The sequence below is a fragment of the Manis javanica genome, chromosome 15 (genome assembly GCF_040802235.1).
Source record: "Manis javanica isolate MJ-LG chromosome 15, MJ_LKY, whole genome shotgun sequence".
Lineage (NCBI taxonomy): Eukaryota > Metazoa > Chordata > Mammalia > Pholidota > Manidae > Manis > Manis javanica.
This window is the reverse complement of record NC_133170.1, coordinates 16217166-16238511: the sequence shown is the minus strand read 5'-3', so window position 1 is coordinate 16238511 and position 21346 is coordinate 16217166. Positions and strand designations below refer to the sequence as shown.

The window sequence follows — 21346 nt, the reverse complement described above, 5'->3', positions numbered from 1 at the left end:
CACACTGTCCTGTAGGTAGATGTCATGGTGATTTTAAAATACAAGTTTATATTTCATAATAAACTGAATCCAGTCAAGTCAGGCTAACATCTTTAATAGTCTCATTCACCTGGATGGTGTGAAGATCTTATGTGTAGTTGTTAATTCTGTTGGTTGAAACTACTCAGATGAAATATTTTCCCTGAGAGAAATGTTTCTGAAAAGGTGCTTGTGAACAATGTTTTTTAAATGAAATGAAATGAAATGAAAAGTTGTATATAAATGTAATTCATTTTAAACACAGTAAGTGTTCTCTCTCTAAAGAAATACTGCAGCAAATTCTTTGTTACAGGTAAACAATGATTCCCTAATTTATTTGAGAAATTGGGTTTTTCATTAATTGGATTTTCTTAAAACCAAACTTTTTAAAAGTTTGTCAAAGCAAAATTTTTAAAAAATTAGTGTCAATTATGATAGGTCTTATTAGAAAATCAAATTTGCTTTTGGACTGAAACTATTTTTAGTGAATCTGTGGATCACCTTATACAGTTTCATGACAACAAAGTTATAACCAGCAAATTCTAAAGAACTAAAGTAATTTTAGGCCTCCAACAAAGGTAAACATAAACAAATAAGTAAACAAAACCACCATAAAAATGGATGTGAATTCAAACAAACAAAAATTTCAGAGTTCTTTTCTTAAATTTAGAATATAATTTCAAGTGTTATACTGTCAGTTTTTTAAAGAATCTCCTAAAAATAAAGAAATAAATGAAACTATATAGTGAATCTATATGATCTGCCTACTATCATCCAGCCCTCCTTTTGGTGGAACCCAATGTTTGCCTCTAAATGACTGCTAATAACAATAATTGGATGTGCTAAACAGACAGAATTAGAAATGTACTTACATCAGAAGATTAGTCACTACAGTGGAAGAGGGACTGAGTTCAGGTGGTATCTGTAGAACTGTCCTAATAATACTAAAAAGGTTTAGCTTATAGAAATTTCTTTTTTAAAAAATCAAACTGTTCATTACAACATTCAGAAGGCTTTTCTTTCATCTTAGAATTTAGATTTCCTCTGTTTATTATATATATATTTATAACCCTAAGGAATACTTTGCCTTTTTATCATGCCAGAGATATACAACCCCAAGAAATGCTTTGCCTTTTTATCATGCCAGAGAAATTCCAGCGTTTGGATTTTGGATATTATCAGCTTGACTGTTTTGAGAATTTGTTTTCTGAATAACAAGTATGTCTTTGCACCTATTTTTCTTTTTCAGAATTTTCATCAAAATTCAGAGACTTCAGCAAAAGGTAAAACATGCATGTAGAAATACTTTCTAGAAAAGAGAAGCTAGTTATAAAAGGCAAATAATTTAATATTTTCATTGAAACTTTATGGTCACACACACACACACACACACACACTTTAATTGACGGAAAACTGCCTTGCTAAAATTCTTTTTATTTAAGAAGGCTAAACTTTTAGCCTGAGGCTAAAAAAAAATGGTAAATCAAGAGATCTATAAAAATTAAACGAATACTGAAAATATCTTTATAACTATTCCAAGAAACTATAGCATTTTATTTTGCTAAATATATTTTGAAGTAAGAAAAGTCAAAAAAGTAGCAGATGTCCTTCTTCAAAGTCACTAATTTCAAATTTTATTTCAAGCTCTATAAAAGACCAACCTAACATAAAAGGTGGGACGATTAGGAGGAACAGTTAGTGTTCACAGAGGCTCTGAGCCCATAAAACTGCAGGGCACAGGAGGGCTCTGCCTCTGGAGAGACACAGTGGATGTGTGATCATGTGGTGTAAAGCAGAGTCTGGCTTTTGGATACAACCAGAACTCGTTTTAAATTTCAACTCTGCCACTTTTTGACTGTCATATTAGAGAATTAAACTCCTTGATCCTCAGTTTCCCTGATATGCATAAAAGTATGACAGTATTTAATGTGCATTGTGTGCGTAGGGTTGTTCTTGTTTGCACAGACAAGATGGTATTTGGCTTATGAACACTGAGTTTTTTCAAGGAAACTGATGCACAGATGTTCAACTAATACCCCTGAATTCAGAGGTGACAGTGAAATGCAAATGATAATCCTGACTTGCCCTCCATACGTGTTTTCAGTAGAAAGGTATAAACATAGAAATATCCTATCAACTCTAATTCTCACCACTGAAAAGAAGACATTTAATTATATTTGAAGAACACCTCCACTTCACTTCACAGAGGAATGGGATGTCAGAGGATTTGGAGGAAAAAACCTATGCTAGTGCAAAAATCGCTGTTTCAAGCATTCATAAACTTCCAGAGATGGACACCCCTAACTGGTTAAGTCATAGAAAAAGGAGTGAACATGCTTGGGAATGTTGGAATAAAATTCCCTCATCCCATACTCCTCAGGGGTTGGGACTATGAGAGCCCACAAAACTTCTTAACAATGTTCCCAAAAACTTATCTTCTATGCTAAATCATCAGATTCTAATTAATGCATTTGAATGGAATACATTTGGTCACTTTTTCTTTACTTCATGATAGTGTAACTCTTTTTCCAGAGCAAAATCAGATGTGATAAACATTATTTCTCCCTATTTCACCACCAACCTCAGTATCTTGAGCACTTAATACATTTCTGATGGTATATGAAATGTATTCTTTATCCACAGTTCTGGAAACGAAGCATAATGCATAAGCACACATTTCCATACTACATCAAAAAAGCAAATTATAACCAAGAATTGTATTTCTGCACAAAAATTATAGGTTGAGTAACTATCCAAATAAGAATCTCCACAAAATATACTGGGATTTGAATTAATAAGATCCCTGACCCAGCTTTATGATTTACTTTAGATGTATATTCATTTGCACAAAACAGGGAATTAGTAGCAAGAAGTTTGTGCTCCCCGTTTCAGAGTACCAACAGTACAATTTGGGGACAGAGAAACAAGATATTTCTATAAATTTATAATTCTCTGCCTCCTCTTGTTCAGAAGAATCCCTGCTGGTTGGCCTCCAGAGTGTGATGATGCCTCTTTAAAGACTATTTTTACGCTGATTTACTCTTCTGTTTCATTAAGTGTTCCTGCTAATTTCTCAGAGAATTTTAATTAGAGTTCATTCACTCAGCTTGTCCCCTCAGGCTGTTCCAACGAAAAGGCCCAATTTTAGAAATAACAGCAAATAAGTAAAATTTGGCCATCTTATGAATTTTGTACAAATTTATGAATAACTAAGTGAATAATAGCATATGTTGAACAACAACAAGAAATGTTTAATTATGGACGGAGCTACTGAGGGACGGGATGTGGGCAGAAGATCCACGCTGAAGCTGGCTTCTTTCCTTGAGCATCCAAATGCCTGAGCACTCGAACACTGCAGAGGAGAGAGCTAGTTCTTGGCACTAGTTTCCTTTCAGAACAACTAGACACCAGATTGCAAGTTATGTTTCAGAAACCACTTATGAAGAAGTGCATGTGTTTGAGTAAACAACACTTCTGGGTGACTTGACCCTGAGCATGGTGGGATCAAATCCATCAAATAAATCTTAAGAACATGAAATCCGGATGTGCTGGCTTTACTGTGTCAACACTCCTCAGCGGCCCGGCTCGCCTGCCAGGCGCCTTCGGCCGTGTGAGCGGGGACCCTGTGCCCGGGGTGGCGTCTGGGAGCCCACCTGGGACACGGGGAAACCACTGTACCTGGTCAACCTGAAGAAGGGGAACCTGGAATCTGATGGAGAAGAACTGGCTGCAGGCTGGACGTCTCCAAAGTCAAGGCCACGTCGTCCTTGTCGGGCACTCGCAGAACCATCGGGAAGTCGTCCTGTAAAACGTCGGCTCTCTGGCTTAGGGAGTCAATAAGCTGAACTAGCTGGTCTCCTACTTCCAAGTTTTGGGCTGAAGTTTAACAGAATCGTCCATTTCTCCATGACCCGAAGAGTAGAAACCACCGGCAGCATCAGCGAACACAGGCCAGGCGCCCGCAAGTCTGCACGGCCAGCGCGGGCCTCGAGGAGCGCGGGAGGCTGTGCAGCGACCCGGGGGCGGCGCCCGAATCCACGCGCTTCCGGAAGCACCTGCGGCAGGCGGACGCCGCGCCACCCGACGGGGACGGGCATTTCCGGCGCCCAGCGGAGCGCAGGGCCCGCAGGGAGCCTCTGCGGAAGGCCGCCTCCACGCGCCGCCCTCCTCAGCCCCGGGCCCAGCTCCGGCGGGACTGCCGAGGGCGCGCAGCTCCACTCTCCCGGGCTTCGCTGCGGTTACCGGGCGTTCGTCCCGGACGAGGCCCCGGAACGCGGCGCTGGGGACCTGCCCTGGGGCCCGGGCTGGAGAAGGCCCACGTTCAGAGCAGCCTGTTTCTTTCTCAGGGTTCTCCTCCTGAGCAAATATTTCATGACAGGCCTGTGGGGCTTAAGGAGGCCTGTTTGGGGTTTGCACGAGGCCCGACAGATTCTGTCACTATGGGTGGCGGGGCAGATCTGCGTGTAGCTGGCTGTGTGACACCCCCTGAGGCTCCTTCAGCAAAGCCTGTCCGACTTAGGGGACGCCCAGGGGACAGCCGGACTTCCATTCATAATTTGCTTCATGCATTCTTTACATTTCTAAAAACCTTTTTGTCATTTAAATATTTGTCAAAGATTTTCATGTGAGTAAAAAAATAATTTTTGAGCTTTTTATATTCGAGTTTATTACTCATTTAACTCTTAAAACGCTACTATAGTTGAATAGTAGAAGAAAAACAATTGCTACATAATAGAAGAAAATATTATGATTTTTTGCTCATTCACTACTGTGTATAAAACGCCCGTGGTGTCATTCACTGGTCCTGTTAAGAGGCCTGACACTGAATACCACGCCTAAAATGATGTGCGTCATCCGCACAAGCTTCTCTATTGCAATGGCCCCAATCTTTCCTGATCTGTGTCAAAGTCCACCAGTTCTGCCTGGTCTATCTCATCAGTCCCTTCTACTTCTTTTCGGGTACGATTTTTTCAAGCCAGGAGAGTTTACTGGGAGAAAGAAAGCCATTCTCAAGAAAATTTACCTTAAATATAATAATTAGGCAAGCCTTTTCCTGTGATCTAAGATAAATTGGCATGCCTTCATTTAGCATGCATTTGAATATTGTTAGCCCTGTGTTTAGTCATTTTTCTTCCTTTATAACAAGTCATTTTTAGGAATAATCAGTAGACTCCCTTTGAATAAATAATGGTAAAACTCTAGTAAGGCTTTGATTTTGGAAAGATTTAGTAAACATCATAAATGTTTCATTTCAAAGTTATTTCAGATCCCAGCCTTCTACTATTACTGTTCTCTATAGCAGCACAATGTGTATGATTACTATTCAGTTAGTGGTAAACATCATAGCTTAATCAAATTTGTTGTGATTGATTCTTTAGATGGGATTTGTTTGAAGTACTTACAGTCATACAAAAAACATCTTCCTTGTCTGAAATTAACTAAATGATCATAAACTGCAACGAAAGACATTACAAATTACAGTTGATCAGGATGCCAAATTAATAATCCAAAACTCAATCTAGTGCTCAAAGTCCATGCTTCTAAAATTTCTCCAATGAAGATATGAAAGCTTATTGATTATCTACACTACTGGCAGCTAATCCAGGCTGCATACAGAGACACAGATGGCTAATTGGCCTCAGTTGGTAGAGGGTCATTTTAATTAAATTTTATTTAAAATGTATTACAAAAAAATTCAAAGCTGTAATTGAAGGCTTATTATAAATATGGCTCTTCACAGATGACCTGATTTCTATCCCTTTTTCCCCATAGGCCTGATAAACAAAGTGACAGCTGAACTGTCCACGTCCATCTACCAGCTAATTGATGTCTACTGCAGCAGCTTTCATGCAGATTTCCAGCCCCTAAATGCACCTGAAAGGATTTCCTCTGTAAATCCTGGGCTCTATTCCCACCTTAGCTTCACAGTGTATGCAGTTCACAACATTCCAGAGAACTGGGTATGCAGGTGAGTGGTGGTGAGTTTTTCACTGAAGTGTTCATTTTTACATAGCTTCTGTATATAATAAGAGTATGATTTGTCTTATTCTTAACTTGCAGGATCAAATATTGCATACAATTTTGAAATTTAGTCAGCACAGATTTATTCTAATTCTTAAGATCATTTTTAAAAACTTTATCCCTAAGCATGTTCTTTTTCCCTAATTCTCCCATTCTCCACATTAGAAATAACTGCATATGGCTAATATGTCATGGAAACAGAAAATGCTCATTCCACTTAGCTATGGCCTTAAAATGTTCTGTGTGAGTTTAAATTACTAATGCCAACAGAACAGAGAGAGAGAGAGAGAGAAAGAGAGAGAGAGAGAGAGAGAGAGAGAGAGAGGTGGGGGGAGAGGGGAAGGGAGCACATATACACACAGGGAGATGGAGAGTATTTCAAAATAGGGAAAATAAATCACTTTGATCCCCATCAAGTTGTAAGTAGTAGATATTTTGTAAGCTTATTACCTTGATAAAATGGAAATTAGCCAAGAGTTGAGTTACAATAGAAATTAACCACAATGATTCATGGACAAAGTCAGATTTTTAGGTTGACTCTATTATGTACTATTTTATTGAATAACATAATTAGAATAATATTATAATAATTATTTTAAATTCCTTATGGATTAAATCTATAAGAGAATGCTGATTAAATCAAAGTTGAAGACACAATATTAATTTATTAATGGATGTATTGTACCTACTGTATTTAGCATCTCAACAGAAAGCTAAAAGAATTTCAGTGAAAGAAATAATTTTTATCTTTGTTTATATTTTTGCAAATAACTGAACTGTACAAATATTTACAGTGTTAATTAGAAAGGAAACTTCACCTTTGTATGTAAAAAATACTATCTATCTACATGCATACATATTTCTTTAAAACCTATTCTAGATGATGGATTTTGGGTTATGGGTTAAATAATCATACTAGATGATTCTTTTATGCTCTTTCTCTTAATTTAAAGGAGAAGTTAAAGGGCTAATTTATAATTTTATAAATTGCTATGTAATGAGTGTTCTCTTATAATTTTTTAACCATTAATATATACTTACCAATTTTAATTCACATGGAAAAACTGTTGTCAAAGAAATAGAGATAAAGCTATGTACATGTGAAGAGCATGCATTTACATGGGATATGACACTTATTTTTATTAATTTTTTCCTGGTAGTTTTCTAATCTCTTTCATATCTTTCAACTCTAGTATTTATTGTTTTTTTCCTTCTTTTAATTTTGGGCTTAGTTTGTTCTTCTAATTCCTTGAGTATAAAGTTAGGTTGTTTATTTGTCATCTTTCTTCTAATATAAGTGTTGACTACTATAAATTTCTCTCAACTACTTTTGCTTCATCCCATAAGTTTTGGTATGGAGTGTGTTTATTTTCATATGTCACAAGATATTTTTTAATTTCCCTTTTAATTTCTTGTGACCCAGTGATTCAAAAGTATAAATTTCCATATATTTGTGAATTTTCCTATTTTCTTTCTGCTATTTTAGGTTTCATTCCATTGTGGTCAGAAAATAATGCTTGGTATGATTTCAGTCTCCTCAAATTTGTTAAGACTTATTTTGTAACCTAACACGTGACCTATGCTGGAGAATCTCCCATGTGTTCTTCAGAAGAATGTGTATTCTCCTGCTCTTGGGTAGATTGTTCTGTATTTGTCTATTAGGTCCATATGGTCTATAATGTTCAAGCCCTCTTACTTATTGAGCTTCTGTCTGGTTTCTATCCATTGAAATTGAGGTATTGAAATCTACTATTATTGAGTTGCTACCTCTTTCTCCCTTCAGTCTGTCAATGTTTGCTTAATATATTTGCTCCAATTTGGAGTATATATGGTTAAAATTATCATACCATTTTGATGAATTGACCCCTTTATCATACAGAATGACCTCCTTTGTCTTTTGTGATAGCTTTTGATGTCAAGCCTTCTTTGTTTTGTTTAAGTATGACAGCCCTTGCTCTCTTTCAATTGCCATTTGCATGGGATAGCTTCTTCTGTCCTTTCATTGTCAGCATATGTGTGTTCTTAAATTTGAAGTGAGTCTTATAGAAAGCATATGGTTGGATCTAGCTTTTTTATCTATTCAGCTGTGCTATGTCTTTTCATTGTGGAGTTTAATCCATTTATAAGTAAAGTGACTAATGTTAAGGAAGGACTTACTATTGCCATTTTTTTTCATTGTTTTTTGCCTATCTTGTAGGGTTTTTTTGGTCCCTCTTCTCCTGCCTTGCTGTCTTTTGTGTTTTGTTGATTTTGTGTAATGGCGTACTTTGATTCCTTTCTATTTTCTGTTATGTATAAACATATAGGTAGGTTTTTCCTTTGTCTTGACCATGGATCTTACATAAATCATCTTATGTTTTAAAACCTTCTGTTTTAAGCAGATAACGACTCAACTTCAATCACATAAAAAACTCTATACATTTTACATATTTTTATAGTTACAGTTTTTTATACTTTGTCCTTTAAATTCTTTACCAGTGTTTGATTCATGCACCACTGTTACAGTATTACAATATTCTGTATTTGTCTATATAGTTACCTTTACCAGCAAGATTTATACTATGCTTTCATGTTGCTATCTAGCATCCTTTCATTTTTGACTGGGAGAGTTTTCTTTATCATTTCTTGTAAGTCAGGTCTAGTAATGGTGAACTTCCTGAGCTTTTCTTTATCTGGGAAAGTATTTATTTCTCCTTCATTTTTAAAGATAAGTTTTGCCAGATGTTCCTGATGGGCATATATTTTTTCTTTCAGAACTTTAGTATATCATCACATTCCCTCTGGCCTGCAAGGTTTCTGGTTTCTTCTGAGAAATCTGCTGATAAACTTATGATATCTCTCTTTTATGTAGCAGGTCACTTTCTCTTGCTGCTTTCAAAATTCTTTGTCTTGACTTTTGGTAATTTGGTTTTAATGTTTTATTGTGTGGTCTTCTTTGGGCTCATCCTACTTTGGCTCACTGGGTTTCTTGAATATGGATGTGCAATTTCTTATGTACCATGGAGACATTTTCAGTCATTATATTTTCATATAAGCTTTCTGACTCAGAATTTCTCTCAATTTCCTCCTCCTGGGACTCATGTAATATGTGTATTTGTACAGTTGATGATGCCTTATAAGTCTTTAGAGTTTCTTTGCTTTTCTTCATTCTATTTCCTTTCTGTTCCCCTGATTGAATTATTTCAAATGACCTGTATTCGAATTCATTGATTCTTTCTTCTTCTTGATCAAGCCTATTCTTGAATTCCTCTAGAGATTTTTTTCAGTTCAATTACAATATTCTTCAGTTCTGTCTGGCTCTTTTAATATTTTCTATCTCTTTGTTAATATTCTCATTTTGTTCCTGCATCATTTTCCTGAGCTTGTTGAGCATTTTTTTAATGGTTATTTTGAATTCTTTGTCAGGTAATTCAGATACTTCCATTTCTTTAAGGCTGGTTTCTGGAGGATTCTGTTCCTTCTGTTGGGCCATATTTCCCTTCCCTTTTTCTTTGTTTGCTTTGTAGCTTTGTATTGAGATCTGTATATTTGAAAAAATAGGCCCATCTCCCAGTCCTTATGGATTGGTTTCATACAGGGAAAGAATGTCACCAATCAGCCCAGCTAGAGATTCTGGGGCCTTTTAAACTTTTGCTGTGGGTTCATCTTCTCTGGACTTGTGTATATAAATTCCCAGTTGAGAGGTTTGCCTTCTTTCTTTAGGAGCTCATATTTTTTTGTTCCCTCTTGTGTCTGCCTGTGGCACTGCAAGTTCTCTGGCGCTGCCGTAAGCTGCCCAGCTCTGTTTTTGTTCTCACTTGCTCCCAGGCATCCAGAGTATGCCAGGTCCCATCAGTATACTGAGTCAGGTGAGACAGAAACCCGTCCCTCATACAGCCCCCTGGAAAAGGCAGGATATTAGATGAACATACACTGTTCCCCCTCCCCTGCCAATGAAGAGGCCACCAACCTGTAGCAGCCTCTGCCTGTGTCCCACAGATCCTCTGGAGCAGCATCAAGGTTCCCAGCCCTTTTTTATTCTCAGCAGTCCGAGATCCCCAGGCAACTAGAATATATCAGATCCTGTCAGCTGAGACAGACAAAACAGAAATCAGTCCATTTGACACACCCCAGAAAAAGCTGGAACTTAAACACATATTCTAATTATTTCTCTCCCTGGAGAGAAGCCAGGAATTGCGTTTTTTTCTTATTCATTTTACAGTGAGATGGGGCTGAGAACAATGGTGAGTGAGTTTGTGCTAGTTCAAACCACTGCCCCCAGCCTGAAACCCATTCCTATGCAGCACTTGGCTTCAGGCAAGACAGAAACAAATCCCTTGGATATCCCCCTAAAAAGTCTAAATGCTGGACATGTTCTAGTGTTCTCTCTCTCCCACCCCAGGGAAACGCTGGGATTTGGGAATTTCCTCAAAATTGGGACCACATGGCACTCTGTGGGCAGGGAGGGTGGGGTCTTTGGAAGATGAGGGACATAAATTTTCGTACTGATTCCTATGTGGCTGATTACATTTTCTTGAGGTGCAGGAGCCTCTTGTTTCTGGATTTTTCACAAAGGGATCTGAATATTGTTGAGTTGGTATCACCATGTGGGAAAGAGCATCTAGGGCCTCATGTTCTGCCATCTTGTTAAAGGCACCCAACATAAATTCTTAAACTAATTTTTGAAGCACACTTTATACAAGCAAACTTCAGTTTGTCATTTGACTTTTAGCAATACATATAATTGACCTATATAGGAAGCTGGTTCCTTTACAGTGTTCAGTTTATTGAATCAGTATTGTTTCTTTTTAGCTATAAAGCATTTTCTTTTTCCTGTTGGCTTACATATGCTGGAAAGAAGCTTTGCCAAGTAAGAAACTGCAGAAATATTCCAGTAAAAAAATCATTTTTTTTCTTGGTCAACTGGAATGAAACGTAAGTTTAATCTTTATTCTGGCAATGCCATTTATCTAATAAAGATCAAGATTTTTTTAAGTGAAGGATGTGATTTTTTTTAAATGTTGCCAGTTGGTTTGATTCAGTTATGTGATAAATATGCTCATGCTAATAGATAACTGACCGTTCAGTTCAACAGATTAAAACTGCATGTAAAAACTTACATATATATCCAATCCACATGAAATTAATCAGAGAGAAATTGGAAAAGGGAGAATAATTAATCATTCACAGACTGTAAATATAAGGAATATCCTCTATTTGGGAGTTGGGGAGGAAGATTCCTGATATAGCAAAGAAGAAAGAAATCTGAGTAGCATATGTAAACTGCATTTTCCCAAAATAGCCAATTAGAAATTTATGTAAACAATCAAGTTTTTGAAAATAATTATCTATGTGTTATGTATAGAATGCCACCTAATTTGGGGTGACTGGGTCTTACTTCCTCATTTTATAGAGATGTATTAAATCATGAAGGAAAAGTACCTCCTTGATACTATTCATGGCTTTCTCCTTTCCTCTGTACCCTCCCTCCCTACCTAAAGCCCTTGCATTACTCAGAGTCCCAGAAGGCTGTAGGCCCCATCTATGGCCTTTTCATGGTTACTACTGCTTTTCCTTGCTGTTCTTATGACACTACTCCACTGACTTTCAGCCATCTCTTTGGGTGGTCCACTGTTTCACCAAGAGCCAATTTTCTTCCCACCTCAAGTAGAAGAAAACTCCCCAACCCACTTTCCATCAGACTTTTACAAAGTCTGGCTTTCTTGGGAGATAATTTGACTCTAAATATTGTGCTTTCCACTGATAAATATGTGCCAAAGTTTCTCAGAGTCCAAAGATAGTGTTAGCACAATTTATACCACTCTTAGTGTTACCACAACCATGGAGACATGTCCTGAGACATGATATATGGCCTCCAATTTTTATACTCCATGGTTCCTCCTATCCCAAAGAAAATCCTCCTTCTTCTAGACTATGACAATTTTTATCTTCCCTCTTTGGTTAAGGTTTTACTTCCTTTGACCAAAGCCTTGACCTTCAGTTACAAATCCCCTTCCATTGCACAGAATCAGTTCTGCTTGTAATATTCCTCAGTGACTCCCCAATTCTGGTGAGGTAAAATATAAATCACTTAGCACAGCACACCAGGCCCTTTGCGGCTTGGCCCTTAACTATCTCTGCACCTTCATCCCTGAAGTTAGCTCCACCGCCTGCCCCACACCCAGCCTTTCTGCACCGAGTCTACTTACCCTATGAACTGAGAAGTCAAGCCTCTCCCAGGGGTCCTCTGTCAATCAGGAATACAGTGCCTTTAATGCCCACCTTGAGAACACCTAATTATCACTCAAGACACTCTTCTTCTACCTTCTCTATAAACACTTTCCTGTATCATTAGAAAAAAATTGGCTACTTTCTTTTGTTGCTTGGTCTGAACGTCAAACTACTCTCTATAGTCCCTTCCTAAATGTGTTCATTTATATTTCTTTAGCTTCTGTCAAATGATGCATAGATTTTTTTTGTTTCTGTTTGTTTTTAAATTTTTTCAGTCTGTTCCCACCAGCTAAAACAGCATCAGATAGATTTAAGAGTCTACTAAGTGTTGATGGGCAAATTAATTAATTTTTTGTAGTAATTGATTCTTTAAAAATGTTACTGACCTCCTTGATCACTAAAAGTATTCTTCTAATTTAATGAAAACTTATTCCTGATTCCTTAACAAAAATATCAATCATTTTCAGGTGACAGATATATGCCATCATTTAAACAATTTGAGAAAAAAATTAACTAATTTTCGAGTCAATTTTAAAGGAAAAAACCCCAAAATAAATTGAAAATCATTAGTCTTCATAATACATTTTTCTTCTTTCCCTTCAAGACTACATAAGTGCTATTTTTCCTGTGAGAGTTTGACTTTGTTTAATAGGGAATTAGTAGTTTAATAGGGCTTAATAATTCCTTTGATTAATAGAGTTAGTTATCTCAACCAGAATTATTTTTATTTCCATTAAGAACGTTTATTTGCCATTTTTGAGGTGCCTGTAGCATTTTTCATATGTCTTGCTAACATGTATCCACAACACTATAATTAATTGTACATTTCATTGTTAGACTATAAACTTAAGGACAGAAACTTTGTTGTTTAATAATGTGTGACATACATTTTGACCAGTTATTATATTCCATGCCTCATAATACACACCCAAAATGTATTATTATAACTTAACAACAAAAATATGGAACAGGTGCTGTCATCTGCATTTTCTAGGTCAGAATGATGATGTTTACAAAATTTAATGGCAGAACTAGTGCTTAGACCCACTTTCACTCCAAATATGATGTTTCTACTGTGTTTTCCTTATTGTTTCATACAGCATACAAAACATTGGGAAGAGTATTTACATTCTACAAACAGTTCTCGCATCTTAAGTTAAAAAACAAAACAAAACTCTACTCCATATTCACACCAGCAGCCACCCCGGTTTTTACCTCTGCTTTGAAGCAAACGCCCCCAGGAGTTGTCTATATCCACTTTCTTCCATTTTTTTTCTCAGCTCTGAAACATATTCCAGTCAGGTATCCATCACCCTGATGCTCTGGAATTGCATGTTAGAGTCAACAGTGACCTGCAGAGCTAAACCTCATGCTTGTTTGTCAGTCTTCCCCTTACATGATCTGTAGGCGCATTTGGCATTGTTGATCTCACTCTCCATCTTGAAGTAGGCTGTACACTTGTCATTCACATTATTTTAGCCTTTCTCCTCCCTTCATGGACATTCCTTCTCCACCTTCTTTTCTTCTCCCAGACTGATCATGGTCTTAGGACTTACACCCCTTCTCTGTTATATCTATTCTTACTCTTTTATTTGTCCTTTATAGACACATAGTTTTAAATGCCATCCAAAGGCCAACAACTCCCAGATTTATATCTGCATCCCAGGCATCAGTCACAGACTCCACACTTACACACTCAACATGTCTAAATTAAACTCTTGATTTTACATTCAAACCTTTCCTACCTGTGGACGGCCACTCTGGATGATCATTTCTAGTTCCAGGTGTTCTTAACATGACTCTCCTTTTCTCAGACTCCCGTGTCCAGGAAACACTACTGGCTTGCTCTTCAGAATATTTGCAGAGTATTACTTGTCACCACTTCTGTTGGTCTAGGCCACCATCATCTCTCCCTTGTATACCATGGTGGCCTTAAATGTTCCCTCTACTTATTTTGCATCTTTATAGTCCTTCTCACATGGCAGCTAAAGTGACCTCTTAAAATATAAGTCAGATTATTATAATTATTCTGACTAAAACTTCTGAAAGGGCCCTGTTTCACTCAGACAAAAGTCAAAGACCTGACAATGGCCTGTTGTTACATATGAGTATTAATAAGGGAGTACTACGCAATGTGACATTTTAATAAAATCTCCCATTTTCACAATCAAAAGCATACTCTAGTTTTAGGGACACTACTATAGAAGAAAAACAGCTTAAGAAACATTTTAGTGTTTATGCATTTTTCAATAGCGGAGTAAAGCAAACATATGGTTAAAAGTTGAGGCCTTTGGCAACTACTTGAATAAAAAGAAACAATCTGACTTCACTTTTTGAATTGTCTATTAAAGTATTTTTCTTCCTTTTTTTTGTCTGAAAGTTCATTCCTTTGATTTTCCAATAGCCATGTAGAAGTTTAAAAAAAAAAATTTCCCAGTCAGTGTAAGATTTTTCTGGCTTTAAAAATCCATATGTATCCAAGAGATGAATAAATAACTATTTAGAAAGCATGTATTCTTAACCTAGAAGAATTTATTTTTATTAATAAAAATGACAGAATAGAGATTGGCAGTAACTATCCACTGTAACTTACCGAATTTTTGTCCATTTTGATATGAAAAGCTCACGAATAAGTGAAGTTTTACATGGAGAAGCCAGACTCAATAGGAAAAAGAGCATTCTAGATTATGTGAGGAATAAAGTAAAACTGTAGCTTTCATCCTAGCACAGAAATATGAAAACTGAATAGAAAGTCAATTATAGGTGAAAGAGAGAACATTGAAGAAATTACTGAGAATTCCACAGGATCATCAATATTTTAGGTTGGTTTAAAGTTTCTTCTGGGATAGCAATTCTCAAAATGGCAGTGTAAGTAGGGTGGCTGAAATCTCCTCTCAAAACCATATAAATTTTGAAAATACAGCAAATACAACTATTCCTAAAAGAGTGACCAGAAGATGCAGTACACAAGCTGGGCTACATCTGTAAGAACCCAACATCTCACGGAGAAGGGTAAAATGCAAAGCCATAACCCAGTGGGACCCGAGCACTCCCCCGACCCCAGCTCACTGGCAGGAGGAAAAGAATCAGGGTAGGGGGGGAGTGGAAGCCCAGGACTGCTAAAGAACCAGCCCTAGTAATCTGCACCAGGAGCACAGACACACATTGCTTCTCTAGATATTAGAGAAGTGGAAAAGCAAAATCCAAGACTGAAACTGAGAACAGATTCCCACAGCTGGCTGCCCTGGGACAAAAGAAAACCAGGCACTTTAAAAGTCTTAAAAGGACAAGGGTTTAACAAGTGGACAAAACTGCCCTGGCACACTCAGTCCAGCAGGCTGGGAACTTTAAGGAACTTCAGGTGTCCTAACCCTCTGGGTGGCAACACAGCTCCGAAGCCCTCACGGCAATAGGCAGCCTGTCATCCCTTTCCCCCCACCTCCAAAGCAAGCAAACCGGGTGACCCGTCATTGCTGCAGAACAGCCGGAGAGCAGCGCCTACAGCAACCACACAGCTTAACACAGAGGCTTCTCTCTGCACACGGCTAACCGGCCCAGACTCAGAGGCTGCACCCTGTGTGTGGTTGACAGGCACAGACAGCGGAGACCAACACAGAGTCCAGGAAGCACAAAGGAGCTTTTTTCTCGTGGCAGAATACCTACCACTAGTCTGTGACTCCTGCCAGTGCCCCAGGCCATTCAGAGGGCCGCACTGCCCAAGGACAGCTCAGGGGATTAACCCAGAGGCTGCTACCTGTGTGCTGTTGAACAGCACAGACAGTAGGGACAGGCGCAGAGTCTGGGAAGCACAAAGGAGCTCTGTTCTCATGACAGAACACATGCTGTGACCCCCGCCATTGCCCTAGACCATCCTGGGGACTGTCCCACCCACAGATCTCCCAACACAAAGGACCCAAGGAGGACAACACTAAGACGTATAATAATTAAAATGGCAAAGATCAGAGACAAGGAAAGAATATTAAAATCAGCCAGAGAGAGAAAAAAGATCACCTACAAAGGAAAACCCATCAGGCTGTCATCAGATTTCTCAGCAGAAACCTTACAGGCCAGAAAGGAATGGCATGATATATTTAATGCAATGAAACAGAAGGGCCTTGAACCAAGAATTCTGTATTCAGCAAGACCATCATTTAAATTTGAAAGAGGGATTAAACAATTTCCAGATAAGCAAAAGTTGAGGGAATTTGCTTCCCACAAACCACCTCTACAGGGTATGTTAAAGGTACCACCGCTCTGGATGGAAGTATGCCTAAGGCTAAATAGCTGTCACCAGTGAAAATAAAACTACAGCAAAGAAAGTAGACCAACCAAATACTAACTAAATGCAAAATAAAATCAGCTATCCACAAAATCAGTCAAGGGAAAACACAAAGAGTACAGAATAAAACACCTAACATATAAAGAGGGCAGGAGGAAGAAAAAGAGGGGAGAAAAATAAAGAATCATTAGACTGTTTATAATAGTATAACAAATGAGTTAAGTTAGATGGTTAGATGGTAAAGAAGCTGCCCTTGAACCTTTGGTAACCATTAATCCAAACCCTGCAATGGCAATAAGTACATACCTATAGATGATCACCCTAAATGTAAATGGACTGAATGCACCAATCAAAAGACACAGAGTAATAGACTGGATAAAAAAGGAAGACTTATCTATATGCTGCCTACAAGAGACTCATTTCAAGCCCAAAGACATACACAGACTAAAAGTGAAGGGATGGAAAAAGATATTTCATGCAAACAATAGGGAGAAAAAAGCAGGATTTGCAGTACTTGTATCAGACAAAATAGACTTCAAAACAAAGAAAGTCATAAGAGACAAAGAAAGACATTACATAATGATAAAGGGATATGTCCAACAAGAGGATATAACCATTATAAATATCTGTGCACTCAACACAAGAGCACCTACGTATGTGAAATAAATTCTAACAGAATTAAAGGAGGAAATAGAATGCAATGCATTCATTTTAGAAGACTTGGATATACAATGGGGAAATCACAGCCTCTTCAACAGCCTGTGTTGGCAAAACTGGACAGCTGCATGGAAGAAAATGAAACTGCATTACTTTCTAACTCCATACACAAAAGTAACCTCAAAAGGATCAAAGACCTGAATATAAGTCATGAAACCATAAAACTCTTAGAAGAAAATATAGGCAAAACTCTTAAATATAAACATGAACAACTTCTTCATGAACATATCTCCATGCGCAAGGGAAAAAAAAGCAAAAATGAACAAATGGGACTATATCACACAAAAGCTTCTGTACAGCAAAGGACACCATCAGTACAACAAAAAGGCATCCTACAGTATGGGAGAACATATTCATCAATGATATATCCAATAAGGGGTTGACATCCAAAATATACAAAGAGTTCAGACACCTCAGCGAACAAAAAAGCAAATAATCCAATTAATAAATGAGCAGAGTTTCTGAACAGACACTTCTCCAAAGAAGAAATTCAGATGGCCAAAAGGCACATGAAAATATACTCCACATCACTAATCATCAGGGAAATGCAAATTAAAACCACAATGAGATGTCACCTCACACCAGTTAGGATGGCCACCATCCAAAAGACAAAGAACAGCAAATGTTGGCAAGGATGTGGACAAAGGGGAACCCTCCTATGCTGCTGGTGGGAATGTAAATTAGTTCAGCCACTGTGGAAAGCAGTTTGGAGGTTCCTCAAAAAACTGAAAATAGAAATATCATTTGACCCAGCAATTCCACTCCTAGGAATTTTCCCTAAGAAGGTAGAATCCCACTTTAAAAAAGACATATGCACCACCATGTTCATTGCAGCACTATTTACAATAGCCAAGAAAAGGAAGCAACCTAAGTGTCCATCAGTAGATGAATGGATAAAGAAGATGTGGTACTTGTACACAATGGAATATTATTCAGCCATAAGAAGAAAACAAATCCTACAATTTGCAACAACATGGATGGAGCTAGAGGGTATTATTGCTCAGTGATATAAGCCAGGCAGAGAAAGACAAGTACCAAATTATTTCATTCACATGTGGAGCATAAGAACAAAGCAAAAACTGAAGGAACAAAACAGCAGCAGAATCACAGAACCCAAGAATGGACCAAGAGTTACAAAAAGGATAGGGACTGTGGAGAGTGGGTGGGAAGGGAGGGAGAAGGGGGATAAAGGCCATTATGATTAGCACACATAATGTGGCAGGGGGGGCACAGAGAAGGCAGCATAGCACAGAGAAGACAAGTAGTGATTCTATAGCATCTCACTAAGCTGATGGACAGTGACTGTAATGGGGTATGTGGTGGGAACTTGGTAATGGGGGGTATCTAGTCACCACACTGTTGCTCATGTAATTGTATATTAATGATACCAAAATAAAAAAATAAATATGTAAAATTTCCTCTAAGCTGAGAAGTATGCCCACATTATCTTAAATGAATATTATGAGCTTAAAAGAGTATGAAAGAATAGAAAATTTTTAGTGTTAGACATCTAAACATATAATAATTTAACCTTTAATCATCTAAAGTTTGCTAATTTTGAAAAATAGATTTTTTCATTCTAGTCTTTCCTTTACTTCCCTCCCCTGCTTTTAACTAGAATTATATTTCACCTATCTGCAATAAATATAAATTATTGCATTATTTTTTAAATAATGACTATAATGTTGACACATCCTACCTCTTGCCAAATGTTGTGTTATGCAATATTTATTCCATTTTATAGATATGGAAAAACAAGGCTTAGAAAGGTTAAATTCATTGCTGAAGGAAGACCATTTTATAAATCCTAGAGCCAGTATTTGAGCCTGGGTGTGTACAGATCCAAACCTCGGACTCATGCATTCCATACATATCTTAAATATTGACATCTCAGAGTCATTAATTCAATAGCATTGTATCACCCTGTGGCCTTAACTGCGCATTTTACCCCATCCCAATTTCCTCCTTCAGTTTCCTATCAGTTAATGATCCCCACTGTAATATAATCTAGAAGCCTAGAATTCATCTTTCATTCATTGTCCCATTCCACTAATATGTAGACAGTCAAATGTGAGTTATCTGTGTCACCCCTAAAATAGCTCTTCTGTTTTTCCTCTTGTTAACTGCTTTATTACCACCCTGGATCTGGACCTCTCTATCTCAAGGGGCAGCATGTTGAGGAGAGGGATGCATATTTCCTCAAAATCAGTAGTGGTCTCTGGGCTGAATTAACTCCTTGTTTCTGAGCTGGATGCTGCCTAGTCACTCACAAAAGGGTGTCACCATTGTCTGACTTGACACCTTGAGTAAGGGCTGCTCCCTAGTATCAGACTAGATAGCCAACTCGTAGCATGAGAAGATGCTCAGTATTACCAGCTGGGCCATCCTCAGTCAGCACCTTCCAGTTGGACTGTAGGCTTTGAACATCGTCAGTCCTCTGATAATCCCTTACTGCTTAAACAATTTGACATGAAAATTCAATTGGGAATTACTTGGCCAGTGGCTTCTGTTTATATTCCTTAAACCTAACACCATCAGATATAATCCAATACAAGCTGTCCCATTTGTTCTGCCAATCCTTTTTCTCTTTCATCTCCCCATTTCTTGGTCAATCAGTTCCCATGAATTTTCCCTTATCTGCCAACATTCGTTCCAATTTTCCCTAGCATTCTCATCTTCTAGTAAATGTATTCCCCCCACTGAGCCTCTTTAGAAATATGTCTTTCATCTCCTTGTCTCATTAATATATCTCTCCTAAACACCATTCTTCTCTTGAGGTCTTTGTAATAGAACCTGATAATTTCTATATAACCAAGATATCTCCAGAAGTGAAAGAAAGGTACCCTTCCCTCTGCACACTATTAGGGACCTCAGATCACATTCTCAACTTTCTGTCAAAAGCCCTTTCTTCTTAGGCTCTCATGATATACAGGTGTACTCCACCCTGAGTCTTATAGTACTATTTGTAACCTCCTAGACATTCTCTTGTATATATTGATGGATTCAACACCCAAATTCGTTTTTCTCATCATTAACAATCTTGTGTTTATCCTTGTTGGCTTTTTTGGCCCACATCTACAATCCATCCAAGGTCTGAGTTTTGAATTCTTTCATCTTGACATACCCAGGAAGCTTATATCTACATTTCAGCAAACATTCCCCACATTTCTAGGATTTCATCACCACCCAGAGTAGTTCACGTTTAAAATTGTAAAGATCATTTGTGGAGTATAACAATGAAACAAAACTGAAGGAACAAAATAGCAGCAGACACACAGATTCCAAGAAGGGACTGTGGTTACCAAAGAGGGGGGGGTACGGGGAGGACAGGTGGGGAGGGAGGGAGAAGGGGATTGTGGGGTATCATGATTGCTGCACATGGTGTGTGTGGGGTCACGAGGAAGACAGTGTAGCTCACAGAGGACAAATAGGGACTCAGTGGCATCTTACTACACTGATGGACAGTGACTGCAATGGGATATAGGGGGGACTCGATAATAAAGGTGAATTTAATAACCACATTGTTTTCTTGTGAAACCTTCGTAAGAGTGTATATCAATCATACCTTAATAAAAATAAATATAAATAAATAAATAAACTGTTAAGAACTCTATACTTTTAGCTTTTTCCTTCAAATATTTTCTTTTGCCATTAAGAAAAAGCTCAAATTTATTTGCCTGGCTTACAGAGTTCTTAAGCATTCTGGCAACTACCTATCTTTGTAATTGCAGCCCCCCTAATTTCCCCAACCGACTTGATTATATCCCTTGTTCTAACCACTGTGATCCCCTGACAGTTTTTCGGCTATACATAATCTTGTCATATATAAATGCCCTTGACCGTGTACTTTTCTCTCCATGGAGTATTCTTTTCCAAATTTCCATCTGATTATAGCCAATTTCCTCTTTTAGACCTATTTTAAGTTCTTTCCTGCCTCTTCCATTCCCTAGGCAATGTTAGTCATTCTTTTTTTGTGTTTATGAAGAGAAAATGCTCATGTTATTGTTATTTTTAAAAATAAGCATATATGTCAAAATTACAATTACAATGGTCCCCATTGATTGGCTAGTCAATCTCATTACTCTAGGTACTTCTGCTGTA

General features: G+C 37.8%; 1 protein-coding gene across 8 annotated transcripts in view; it reads left to right on the top strand.

The window, feature by feature from the left end:
• PIK3C2G (phosphatidylinositol-4-phosphate 3-kinase catalytic subunit type 2 gamma) overlaps positions 1-21346 on the top strand; it is a 319871-nt gene that overhangs the window by 81190 nt on the left and 217335 nt on the right. For 6 of the 8 annotated variants that reach the window (XR_012125937.1, XM_073223871.1, XM_073223866.1 and 3 more), the window contains 3 exons: positions 1268-1301; positions 5791-5986; positions 10831-10953. Coding sequence is in view for 7 of the 8 variants with exons in the window: in XM_073223871.1 (XP_073079972.1) it covers positions 1268-1301; positions 5791-5986; positions 10831-10953 (353 nt within the window). In the remaining variant the exon portion in view is untranslated. The remainder of the gene's footprint in view (positions 1-1267; positions 1302-5790; positions 5987-10830; positions 10954-21346) is intronic. The other 2 variants (XM_073223870.1, XM_073223869.1) reach the window with 1 other exon arrangement.